Source organism: Leucopleurus acutus (genome assembly GCF_964270905.1).
Source record: "Leucopleurus acutus genome assembly, chromosome: 19".
NCBI classification, from domain to species: domain Eukaryota; kingdom Metazoa; phylum Chordata; class Mammalia; order Artiodactyla; family Delphinidae; genus Leucopleurus; species Leucopleurus acutus.
In genome coordinates, this window is record NC_139161.1 from 7,202,704 (window position 1) to 7,215,112 (window position 12,409).

At 59.2% G+C, this 12,409-nt stretch overlaps 1 protein-coding gene across 8 annotated transcripts in view; it reads left to right on the plus strand.

The window, feature by feature from the left end:
• The window catches only part of LLGL2 (LLGL scribble cell polarity complex component 2), a 33,857-nt gene that overhangs the window by 18,078 nt on the left and 3,370 nt on the right, over nucleotides 1-12,409 (plus strand). For 4 of the 8 annotated variants that reach the window (XR_014326956.1, XR_014326958.1, XM_082860942.1 and 1 more), the window contains exons 4-18: nucleotides 2,205-2,302; nucleotides 3,523-3,604; nucleotides 3,899-4,014; nucleotides 4,383-4,541; nucleotides 6,533-6,695; nucleotides 6,829-6,961; nucleotides 7,277-7,331; nucleotides 7,931-8,085; nucleotides 9,790-10,007; nucleotides 10,086-10,153; nucleotides 10,291-10,444; nucleotides 10,534-10,638; nucleotides 11,017-11,309; nucleotides 11,408-11,558; nucleotides 11,913-12,063. Coding sequence is in view for 3 of the 8 variants with exons in the window: in XM_082860942.1 (XP_082717068.1) it covers nucleotides 2,205-2,302; nucleotides 3,523-3,604; nucleotides 3,899-4,014; nucleotides 4,383-4,541; nucleotides 6,533-6,695; nucleotides 6,829-6,961; nucleotides 7,277-7,331; nucleotides 7,931-8,085; nucleotides 9,790-10,007; nucleotides 10,086-10,153; nucleotides 10,291-10,444; nucleotides 10,534-10,638; nucleotides 11,017-11,309; nucleotides 11,408-11,558; nucleotides 11,913-12,063 (2,101 nt within the window). In the remaining 5 variants the exon portion in view is untranslated. Of the gene's footprint in view, nucleotides 1-2,204; nucleotides 2,303-3,522; nucleotides 3,605-3,898; nucleotides 4,015-4,382; nucleotides 4,542-6,532; nucleotides 6,696-6,828; nucleotides 6,962-7,276; nucleotides 7,332-7,930; nucleotides 8,086-9,789; nucleotides 10,154-10,290; nucleotides 10,445-10,533; nucleotides 10,639-11,016; nucleotides 11,310-11,407; nucleotides 11,559-11,912; nucleotides 12,064-12,409 lie in introns of those variants that run through there. The other 4 variants (XR_014326955.1, XR_014326957.1, XR_014326959.1 and 1 more) reach the window with 2 other exon arrangements.

Sequence of the window (12,409 nt, forward strand, 5' to 3'; positions counted from 1 at the left end):
TGGGCCAACCCCAGCACAGGGCCCCTCTTCCGCGAGCCACCGGCCTGGGTGGTCAGGCAGGCAGCAAAGCAGTTGGGTCTGCTAAGCTGGCGCTCCAGCTGTCACCAGGACTTATCTGTTTCTGCTCCTTGGAGGCCAAGTGAAGCCCAGAGTAGAGCCTTGGGCCTAAGGAGAGCTGCCTCATTGGGATACCCTTTTTCTGCAGGGCAGTCTCCATGGTTTAAAAAAAAAAAAACAGGGCTTCCCTGGTGGCGCAGTGGTTGAGAGTCCGCCTGCCGATGCAGGGGACACGGGTTCGTGCCCCGGTCCGGGAAGATCCCACATGCCGCGGAGCGGCTGGGCCCGTGAGCCATGGCCGCTGAGCCTGCGCGTCCGGAGCCTGTGCTCCGCAACGGGAGAGGCCACAACAGTGAGAGGCCCGCGTACCGCAAAAAAAAAAAAAAAAAACCCACAAAACTTTGAAATCGCTGGCGGGCATCCTCTGTCCTGCTCGAATCTATAGCTCTACAGGTTCAGTATCCCCTGGCGGGTGGGATGGGGTGGGGCAGAGTGGGGTTAGCTGACTGAGAAACAACTGAAAACCTGCCCGAAGATGGTTTGTCAATCTCAGCCTCTAGTGCTGACACCCACGCCTCTTTAATCTGTAATTCCTCCCCTGGGACACCTGCCTAAGGAAATACTGAGTTGCAGGCAGAGATAGGAGCCCAAGAATAGTCATCGATGCAACTGGCAATTACAAAACCTCTGAAAACAAAGTAAATGTTCAATAACAGAGGCCTGGTGAGTTAGGGCACCTCCCCCTGAGGAATATTCTTCAGCCGTTTAAAAGTCGTTTTAGGGAGTTCCCTGGTGGTCTAGTGGTTAGGACTCGGCACTGCCCGTGGCCCGGGTTCAATCCCTGGTTGGCGAACTGAGATCCTGCAAGCCATACCGATACCATGCGACGAAAATGAAAAATAAAAGTCGTTTTACTGCTTTTAACAGCCTGGGCTGGCTATAGGTGGAAAGACAGACCACAGAGCTATGTGTCTGTATGTATATTCTTGTGGCATGGTCCCAGATAGGTCTCTGGGGGTTTTTTTTGTCCTTTCCTATATGTTTTTATTTTATTTTATTCATATTTTTTATTTAAAACATTAAAAAATTATATATATATATATATATATATATATATATAAAATTTTCTTTTTTTTGGCCATACCGCGCTCCATGCAGGATCTTAGTTCAGGGATTGAACCTTCACCCCCTGCAGTGGAAGCGCCGAGTCTTAACCACTGGACCACCAGGGAAGTCCCAAAATCTAAAAAAAAATTTAACACCCTTCCCCACTGGTAATCACTAGTGTGTTCGCTCTATCTGTGGGTCTGCTTCTTTTTTGTTATATTCACCAGTTTGTTGTATTTTTTAGATTCCACATATAAGTGATATCATACAGTATTTGTCTTTCTCTGAGGTGTCTGTTTTTAAGTATAGGCCCATACACGCTTACAGTCGGATACACACCCTTGTTAGGAAGGGTTACTCCAGTTTGGGGAGTGTGGGTGATTTTGTCTTCTTTTTCAAACTCCTTTATATGTTCCAAGTTTTCTACAATGTGTATTATCTCTATAAGAAGAACTGAGCCAAGGCATGTGTCTGCAACACCACTCCAGAAGCTTCCTCCCTGGGAAGATGGGGGAAGAGAACTCATAGTGGCAATGAGGCACTTGAGACAGAGCAGATGTTCAGTGCTGGAGGAGCCTCGCGGGGCTCAGAGTCGGGAAGGGCAGCCGTGGGTTCCGTCAGACCCCAGGGCCCCTCCTGGAGCTGCAGTGCAGCTGGGCTTCCTGAGCCACCTGGTGCCTCCCATGTGCCAGCCCCCCAGAGCTTCCCCCGCACCCCTGCAGGAGGGCTGGGTGGGTGGCCCACAGTACGGGTGGTGGAGGAACCAGGTCAGAGTTCCTGGAGAGCAAGGGGCCAGCACGGTGTCCCGGGAGAATGCGCTCCCAGGGAGCATCATGTGGCCAAGGACCGGGTCAGAAATGGACTGAGGGTGGGGCCCAGGTGGGTCCAGGTGGGGACCTGAACGAGACTGAATTCCTTCTTCCTGCTGGGGGTGGCTCTCTGCTGCGGCTCCTCCCTCCGGCACTGACCCCCTGCCCCCGGCCGTGGAGGGGCAGCGGGGACACGTCTACAGGCCCGTGCCTGCCTGGTTCTCGTTGCAGACGGTGGAGCATGGCTTCCCGCACCAGCCCAGCGCCCTCGGCTACAGCCCCTCTCTGCGCATCCTGGCCATCGGCACCCGCTCCGGAGCCATCAAGCTGTATCCTTTCCGTGCTCCCAGCTCCCACCCAGGGATGCCCTGGAAGGGCCAGGGGCCTTGGCATTGGTGAGATTCAGGAAGGACTCCCCTAACTGTCCATAGAAAAGCAAGTTGCAGATGACCCCTCTTGTTCCCGGGACGTTCCAAATACCCTCTTAGGAGTCAGCCCCGAATGCAGTAAGTGGAGGCCGGGGATGGGCCCCACCCCCAAAGGATCAGTAGACGGGGCCCAGGGCTCAGTCCAAACCAGAGGTGGGGTGGCCTTGGGTTAGAGGAGCTGTGCTAAGCCAGATGCTCTTCCAGATTCTACCCCGGACCCTGCACACCCCCCGCGTACGTACACACACACACACACACACACACAGGGGAGGAGAGTGGACTCCTAGTTGGTGGGGACAGTCTTTCCCTGGCCTGCGGCTGGACGTGGTCCAGTGGGTCCATTTCAGAGGCAAGCCCACAGGTCCCAGGATGGGGAATCGCTGCTTGGGTCCTCTGGCCTAGGCTGCGCTACGAGTCTGGGAGTCCCACCCCTGAATCTGACCTGAGCCCCCAGGGTGAGCCAGGGTGGGACCTAGGGGAATTGGGAGGTGGGGGACCACCCGTGGAGAGCCCAGCCGCCACCTCCTCCAGTAAAGCTGTAACTCCCTCCACTGCTGCAGGGCAGGTGCAGGGAGCCTGGGGGTGCAAGTCAGCAGCACGAGGCTGCAGCGGGTGTGTACACAGGAGGGCAGAGGCCCAGCTTCCATCGACTCAGCCCTTCCTTAGGTGGTTAATCATTGCCAGGCCACGGCCATATCCCGGTTACGATTCTCAGCGCCAAGGCTCACGGCCATGGCTGCCGTAGGTGGGCCCACGGGTGCCCTGTGCGTCTTCTCACAGGTGCCACCACGTGGTAGCTGACAGTCTGTTGCAGTTCAGGTTATGGGTTTCGGTGGGGCGGGGGACAGGGGCACAGTGAACAGCCTAACAGTTGCCAGGATAATGCTTCACCCCTCCTGGCTGCGACAGGTCTCCCTGGTTGGCTGGCTTCACCCTCAGGGGTCAGGTTACTGGCCCGGTGCTGTCCCCTCCCCATCCTAAACATCCCCCCGCCCCCCACCCGCCCCCAGCAGCCCTTCTCTGCTGCTGGGTATTTACACTCCTTGCCGCGTGGGCCCAGCGGGCAGGCCGAGGGGTGGGGTCCTGCCTTGTGGAGCTTTTCCTGAGCCTGCTGCTCCCAGCTACGGTGCCCCAGGGGTGGAGTTCATGGGGTTGCACCGTGAGAACAATGCGGTAGTGCAGATCCACTTCCTGCCTGGCCAGGTGAGGCCCCCCTGCCCCCATGCCCTTCCTACCTTCCCATCTTCCAGAAAGGACGCATGGAAAGGCAGGCGTTTGGTGGCCCCGGGTTTGGTGCTGATGGGAGGACCCGGGACAAACCTGTCTTTCCCCAGCTGCGGTTCACGGCCACCCTAACAGGAGCCGGGGGTCTCTTGGTTCTGGGGCTCTTGGAAATGACCCACACAGGCTGGGCCGCCCCAGTGTGTAAAGGTCACGGTGAATGCTGTCCCTCCCTCGTTAACGAGACAGCACGCTTCTGCCCCGTTTCCTGCCTAGTGCCAGCTGGTCACCCTGCTGGACGACAACAGCCTGCACCTGTGGAGCCTGAAGGTCAAAGGCGGGGTGTCGGAGCTGCAGGAAGATGAGAGTTTCACGCTGCGTGGCCCCCCAGGGTAAGAACTCAGTCTTCTTGCTCTCCTAGCCAGCCTGACCCATGCACCAACTCCAGGATGCCCTGGGAGGAGCTGGCAGGGCTGCGGCCCGCCTCCCCCCATCCCCACACAGAGCCTACGTGGGAGGCGCCAAGGGATTTTTTTCTGCTTCTTAGCCCCAGCTCTCTGCCATCTGTCTCCTGTCTTGGCAGAGGCCTGAGTATGTTTGTCCGGGCCTGAGTAGCTGGACCCCATCAAAGTACCTCACCGGCCTGCTTCCCCACCGCAGGCATGGCCTTCCCTGGGGCCGCTGAGGGAGTGGGGGATCCTATCTGTGGGTCCCCCCTGCCTGGGCAGGGCCAGCTCACGGGCCATCATTCCCTCTGCAGGGCCGCCCCCAGTGCCACGCAGATCACCGTGGTCCTGCCGCATTCCTCCTGCCAGCTGCTCTACCTGGGCACCGAGAGCGGCAGTGTGTTCGTGGTGCAGCTGCTGGCTTTCCGCGCGCTGGAGGACCAGACGATCAGCTCAGATGCTGTGCTGCAGCGGTGAGCCCCAGGCTCGGAGACCCTTGTGCCCTAAGGAACCTGTCCCCTAGAGTGGCCTTCTCCTTTCCATCCCGGTTATGCCTCAGGAGCTTATGATTTCTCTCCTGGGATGTCTGTAGGGATGGGAGGACAGACTCTCAGCTCTCCACCTGTCCCCCAAATTGAGAATCTCACCCCTAAAAAAGAGTTAGCATCCCAGCACTAAAAGGGGTCTTGGGAGTAACTTGTCACCTCATTTAAAAGGAAACCAAGGCTCAAAATGATTGTGCAATGATACCAACTCTCAGTCCAGCGTTCTTGGCACAGATACCACCTCTTTCAAAGCCCCAGGGCTCCACAGTGGGGCAGACAGGGCCCAGACCTCCCTGCATCAGCCGGGCAGCTTCTGCTGATGCCTGTGCTTTGGAGTCTCTGCCACATGTTCGTTTGCATGCAGGCTCCATGGCCCCGAATCCCTGGTGGCCACAACCTGTAGGTTTCTTGAGATCGTTTCAGAATCTTTTCTCGTTAATGGTGGTGTCCGTGGGAGAGAGGGAGTCAGATCAGGTCTGGGTGTGGAGGGGGGCCAGGAGGGGATGGAGGAGTCCAGCAGGAGCCCACGGGAGCCAGGTTGATGGCCGTGGAGTGTTCTGCAGTGAAGAAGGGCAGGGAGAGGGCTTCCCTGGTGGCGCAGTGGTTGAGAGTCCGCCTGCCGATGCAGGGGACACGGGTTCATGCCCCGGTCTGGGAAGATCCCACATGCCGCGGAGCGGCTGGGCCCGTGAGCCATGGCCGCTGGGCCTGCGCGTCTGGAGTCTGTGCTCCACAACGGGAGAGGCCACAGCAGTGAGAGGCCCGCGTACCGCAAAAAAAAAAAAAAGGGCAGGGAGGAGGCCAGTGTGCTGGGCTGTGGAGCTGCTTCATGCCCGACCTTCCTAAGGGCTCTGGACCGGGCTTGTAGCACTCATAGTCGTCAGGCCCCGGGTGATGGTCAAGCAGGGCTGGGCATTGTTGGGTTGGGAGGATTGCTGCTTGGGGCCGGGTCCTTCTGAGCACTGGGCATGGTAGATTCAGGGCAGCATGACCATGGTCAGAGCAGGACTGTTTACAGGGTGGCAGGCCCAGCTGGTGCTCAGCCGGGGCGCCTGGCCTGTGGGCAGGACGGTGGAAGGACCTGCTCCTCAGTGTGTGGCGGTACCAGTGCCCACCGTACCCGCGCCGGTGGGAGTCTAGTCGAGGAGGAGCCCCTGCTGGGCTTTCCCAGCCTGGGTGCCCTGGGAACCCCTCCTGTTGGTCTAAATCTTGTTCTAAATGTAGAGGGTCTGGTTTGGGTTTGAGCGTAGAAATGCCCTTGGGATCCAGGCTGTTTCCATTTCCTACTCGCCCTGCTCGGTATTGGCGTTTGGTCCTGTGCCTGCCACCTCACGGTCTTCTGTTGGTGTAGCACCTGCAAACTTCACATCAGCATTCCAGGCCCAGAAAAGGAGGAGGGGGTCAAGGCTCAAGGCCAGGCCAACTGATATAGAGAGTTTTGTTTTGTAGGTCTTAAGAACTTTTTTTTTTTTTTTTTTAATGAAACACCAACACCTTGCCGAAATGCACTAGGTTTGAATGTACAGGTTAATGGATTCTTGTTAAGTGAGCATCTCTGCAGCCAACTCTGGGCAAACACAAAATTTTGCCAGCCCCCCAGGGTCCCCCACCTGCCCTTCTCTGTCACAGCTCCCTCCCTCCCCCAGAGGTAACCACCACATCGACTTTTCTGGAAACCACTTCCTTGCTTTTCCTTACAGTTGTGCCACCTGCGTTTGCATCCTTAGGGGGTTTTCTCTATCGCTGCCCTGTTCTATGCGTTGCTTCTCTCTCCCCTTGATGACGTGTCCTGGCAGCCTTTCCGTGCTGGCACATTCTGTGCCTGCTGCTTCGGGGATGCCGGGCATGGCTGTGCCGTGCCCTCAGCCATGCCCCATCGGTGGACGGTGACGTGGGCTCACGGTGCTCCCCTCGCCCAGGTTGCCAGAGGAGGTCCGCCACAGGCGGGCATTTGAGATGGTGGAGGCTCTGCAGGAACATCCTCGGGACCCCAACCAGATCCTCATTGGCTACAGCCGGGGCCTTGTCGTCATCTGGGACCTACAGGGCAGCTGTGTGCTCTGTCATTTCCTCAGCAGCCAGGTAGGGGTACCACATGGTTCTCCCAGGCCCCACATAACACATCCAGCCCCCGTCTGAGGCATGGGGGGCAGGCGATGGAACCGCACCCCTGATCCCAGCCTTCGCGCACCCTCTCTCGTTTCCCACCGTGAAGCAACTGGAGAACGTCTGCTGGCAGCGGGACGGCCGTCTGATTGTCAGCTGCCATTCTGACGGCAGCTACTGCCAGTGGCCCGTGTCCAGTGACACCCTGCAACCGGAGCCCCTGCGCAGCTGTGTGCCTTACGGTCAGTGCTCTGCCCGCCACCTGGGACCGCCTTCCAGTGAGCAAGGCGGTGTCCTCTCTGGCCCCAGTCGGTCTCTCCTGCTTTCAGATGTAGGTGTCCAACTCATAGAAGCAAAACCTGGGGCACAGAGATGGTGAAGGCTGTGTCCGAAGCCACACAGCGGGTTTTCTGAGACGCACTGTGACTTTCTCTGGGAACTGCTCACAGCAAGATTCCCGAGCCTAGATCTGCTCCGCAGGTTTGCGGGATCTGTGCTGCAGACCCGCGGGCCTCTGGGAGCGGGAGGGCCGTTCAAGGTATTTCCTTTTCTTTTAGGCCCTTTTCCTTGCAAAGCTATTACCAAAATCTTCTGGCTGACCACCAAGCAGGGGTAGGTATCAGTGCTCTGTCCTGTTCCCTTTCTAGAGCTTTCCTGGGGAGCTGGAAAGGCTGCTCAAACCTCTGCCTGGGGGAGATGGTGCCTAGTGACTGCCTTTAGGTCTCATATCCGGGTCTCCAGGGAAGGGAGGGGGGTGCCGTTCATACCTCTCTCCGACTAATTCCTGAAAACTCATTCCCATTCTTTCCCTTCCACCCTCCTGGAGAGATGATTCAGACCAGCAGGTTCCAAACTCTGTCTTAGGAGCAGACCTGTTTCTTCAAACAATCATACAGGGAGACCTGATGTATAAGCAGAAAAAGGGGACAGAGGGCACTCTGGTTGAAACGGGAGTGGTGGCAGAGACTCAGAGCCTGCAGCCTGCATGCTCCACTGCTGGCCCCCAAGTTCTCCGGGGCTGTTGAGTTGGGAAGAGACGGGGGTCCGCTCCAGCCCCTCCTGGGAACCTTGAGTGAGCACTTACACTGAGGCCAGCCCTCATGCCAGGCCCTGCTGCAGAGGCCAGTCACAGGGCCACCCCACGGCTGGCTCAGCCCTTGGCTTCTGGGGCGGCGTCAGCAGCCCACCCCCTGCTCTTCTGTGCCTGCCAGGTTGCCCTTCACCATCTTCCAGGGCGGCATGCCACGGGCCAGCTATGGGGACCGCCACTGCATCTCGGTCATCCACAACGGCCAGCAGACAGCCTTTGACTTCACCTCCCGCGTCATCGACTTCACTGTCCTCATTGAGGCGAACCCTGAGGCTGGTAGGCGAGCGGGAGTGAGTGTGAAGGGCAGGCCGCCAGGAGGTGTGGGGATCCGGCCCACCCCCATCCATAAGCAAAGAGGAAGGGCCTGCAGGCGTTCCCAAAGCTGCCACCCCTGAGTCCCTAGGTCCCACTGCACCTCTTCTTTGTGTCCCCGAGGCTGCTCCCTCTCTTCCCTGCTGGCCTATGGTTTGTCCTTGCTGCCCACGCCTCCCATCCACCCCAAGCTCTCTTTGCCCTTCCCCAGCTCAGCTGGGACTTGGCCCAAAGGTGGGCAGATCTGCACTGTTGGGCTTAACACCCGCCTGGCTGAGGCAAAGGGCTCCTGGCCTGGACGTGGTGAAGCCCTCCTTGTGGGGTGGGGCCGGTAGCAGTGTGGGCCAGCTGAGCTGGCCTCCTGGAACTCAGCCAGGCCAGCAAAGCCCTGAGTCAGCTTTCTAAATTGGGTGACAGGCAAGACCAGAAAGGGCTGGTGTCAAAACCTAGAGAGGAGGCCTGGTGGGAGATCTCCAGGAGGGTGGGCCTCCTCCCTAGATGACTCTGACCTGACAGGCCCAAGGCCTCCAGGTGAGGGAGGCAGGCCTGTTCAGGACACCCTGGGCTGTGTTCTCCCAGCCTCACCAGTGGCCCTTTGGAGGGAGCCTCTGAACCTGCTTTTCCTCCTTTCTCAGCCTCTTCTTCCCTCCTCATACCTGACAGCGTGGTGGGAGCCAGGGCCAGTTTTTGGTCGATTCTTTTAGGTTTTCTACATTGATGATCATGTCATCTGTGAACAAAGACGGTTTTACTTCTTTCTTCCCAATCTGTATGCCTTCTATTTCCTTTTCTTGTCTTATTACATTAGCTAGTACTTGAAAATGAGTGGTGAGAGGAGGCAACCTTGCCTTGTTCCTGATCTCAGTGGGAAAGCTTCACGTTTCTCACCATTAAGTATTACATTAGCCGTAGGTTTTTTGGGTTTTTTTCGTTTTTTTTTTTAGCGGTACGCGGGCCTCTCACTGCTGTGGCCTCTTCCGTTGCGGAGCACAGGCTCCGGACGCGCAGGCTCAGCAGCCATGGCTCACGGGCCCAGCCGCTCCGCGGCATGTGGGATCTTCCCGGACCCGGGCACGAACCCGCGTCCCCTGCATCGGCAGGCAGAGTCTCAACCACTGCGCCACCAGGGAAGCCTGCCGTAGGTTTTTTGTAGATATTCTTTATCAAGTTGAGGCAGTTCCCCTCTATTCCTAGTTTACTGAGAGTTTTGTTTTTAGTCATAAATGCATGTTGGGTTTTGTCAAATAGTTTTTCTGCATCTATCGCTATGATCATGTGATTTTTCTTTTTTTTATTTTTTTGGCCACACCACACGGCTTGTGGGATCTTAGTTCCCCGACCAGGAATTGAACCCGGACCCTTGGCAGTGAGAGCATAGAGTCCTAATCACTGGACTGCCAGGGAGTTCCCGATTTCTCTTTTTTAGCCTCTTGATGCAATGGGTTTCATTAATTGTTTTTTGTAAGTTGACGCAGCCTTGCATACCTGGGATAAATCCCACTTAGTCATGGCATACAATTCTTTTTATGCGTTGTTGGATTTGGAGCTTGCTTTTAAAATGTGGGTTCCCTGGCTCCAACCCTAGAGCCTCAGATTCTACAGGGTCAGGCTGGACAGACTGCTTCCCAGTGGCTCCTGCAGCCCCTGACCCTTGGCCTGTCCCCACAGCCCTTGATGACCCCTATGCCCTGGTAGTGCTGGCTGAGGAGGAGCTGGTCGTGATTGACCTGCAGACGGCTGGTTGGCCGCCGGTCCAGCCTCCCTACCTGGCCTCCCTGCACTGCTCCGCCATCACCTGCTCCCACCATGTCTCCAACATCCCCCTGAAGCTGTGGGAGCGCATCATCGCTGCCGGCAGCCGGCAGAACACACACTTCTCCACCATGGTAGGTCTGGCCCCGGCCCCAGCCCCGCCCCAGCCCAGAGCCAGGCTCGCCCATGAACTTCTCCGTCATCTCCTCCAGGAGTGGCCCATCGACGGTGGCACCAGCCTGGCCCCGGCCCCACCCCAGAGGGACCTGCTGCTCACGGGGTAGGTGACGTTGATCGTACTCTCCTGCCTAGTGGGACGTGTGGGGTGGGAGCAGAGCTCGGGGGGTGTGCGTGCCAGTCCCGGGCTCCTCTGGCCCGGCATCCTTCTCACGGGCGGCAGGCGGGCTCTGCCCACAGGCACGAGGACGGCACAGTGCGGTTCTGGGATGCCTCGGGCGTCTGCTTGCGGCTGCTCTACAAGCTCAGCACGGTACGGGTGTTCCTCACCGACACAGACCCCAGCGAGAGCCTCAGTGCCCAGGGTGAGGACGAGTGGCCCCCCCTCCGCAAGGTGAGGCCCGGAGCCTGGGAACCAGGGAGGGCGGGGATGGGCCAGGTCCAGCACTTAGGGCCCCTCACGGAGCTCTTCTCCCTTGTCAGGTGGGCTCTTTCGACCCCTACAGCGACGACCCTCGGCTGGGCATCCAGAAGATTTTCCTCTGCAGATACAGTGGCTACCTGGCTGTGGCCGGCACAGCAGGGCAGGTAGCGGGCCGGGCTGGGCGTGCGGAGCCGTGGGGAGGGCTGATCAGGTGACTTTGGGCAGCGTCCAGGCCCACGAGCTTCCTTCTCAGTGTTGGGGGGCAGCAGGGCCAGGAACCAGCTTCCTGAGCGCCCCCCTGGTGCATCCCCTGCCCCTGGGGCTCTGATTTCTCCCAGTGAATAGAAGTTCCCTGATCCCATTAGAAGGAGGCCTTTCTCCTCCAGAAATCAGGGTTAAGAGCCAGAGGTTGGGCACTTCTGACCCTTGGCCTTGGCGTGGAGCTTGGGTCCTTTGCCGCCCCTGCCGTTAGGGTCCCTGAGGTCCTGCCGTCCGTCCCTTGGTGCCGGGGGGTGGTTCAGCCCATCTGCCGCCCCGCCCAGGTGCTGGTGCTGGAGCTGAATGACGAGGCAGCGGAGCACGCGGTGGAGCAGGTGGAGGCCGACTTGCTGCAGGACCAGGAGGGCTACCGCTGGAAGGGGCACGAGCGCCTGTGTGCCCGCCCAGGGCCCGTGCACTTCGAGCCCGGCTTCCAGCCCTTTGTGTTGGTGCAGTGCCAGCCCCCGGCTGTGGTCACCTCCTTGGCCCTGCACTCCGAGTGGCGGCTCGTGGCCTTCGGCACCAGCCACGGCTTTGGCCTCTTTGACCACCAGCAGCGGCGGCAGGTCTTTGTCAAGTGAGCAGACCTCCCGGGGTGGCCGGGTCTGGGATTGGTGCCTGGATTGGCAGGGTCCCTCAGGCCCTGGCCACGCTGATGGCCCGTCGTCCCCCCAGGTGCACGCTGCACCCCAATGACCAGCTAGCCTTGGAGGGCCCGCTGTCCCGTGTGAAGTCCCTAAAGAAGTCCCTGCGCCAGTCCTTCCGCCGGATACGTCGCAGCCGGGTGTCCAGCAGGAAGCGGCGGCCTGCTGGCCCTCCGGGAGAGGTGAGGCCGGGGCCGGACACGAGCCCGGGCAGAGCCCGGAGCAGCCAGCGGCAGGTCCCCACCACCCCTCCCTGCCCCGCCTGCTTTGGCCATAGACACGGGCTCTGGGCCACCCCCGACCCCCACCAACCCTGTGACCTCGGATCCGCCGCACTGCTTCTCTGTGCCTCGGCTTCCCTAAGTGTGAAAGGCAGTCATTGTAATGCCTCAGGGCCACGTCCTCAGTCAGTATTACCAGGCAGGCGGCGGCAGGGGCTGTGGCCACTCTTCCCGGAAGGCTCGCTGTTGAGCAATCTGATGCCCCCGGGAAGGAAGGCGAGAGCCCACCCTCAGGCCTGGCCCACTCGACTGCAGGTGCAGGAGGGGAGCAGCAGGGCAGAGAGGACTGGCCTCCAGAACATGGAGCTGGCGCCCGTGCAGCGCAAGATCGAGGCCCGCTCGGCGGAGGACTCCTTCACGGGCTTTGTCCGGACCCTCTACTTCGCTGACACCTACCTGCGGGACAGTGAGTGGCTGGCTCGAGGTGGGGGGCCCTCTGGCGTGAGGGCGTGTCGGAGGCTGCTGGCTGGTGCACCCCTAAGAGGGGTTCCCCCTGTGAGCAACGGGAGACTGGAGCCCTCGCCCGCCCCTTTCCCTCCCGTGCCTGGGTCTCCGAGTCTGATCGCCCTGGCTTCGTATCCAGGCTCCACCACTCTCTAGAAGCGTGACCTTGGACGTGTCACTTAGCCTTTCTGGGTCTCGCTTTTCCCCCTGTAAAATGGAGGGATAGCTTCCTTCTAGAGTGGCTGCGAGCGTTGGGACGTGCCACGTGCCTGCTGGTACCCAGTAGGCCCTCTAGAAGCTCTCTGGCT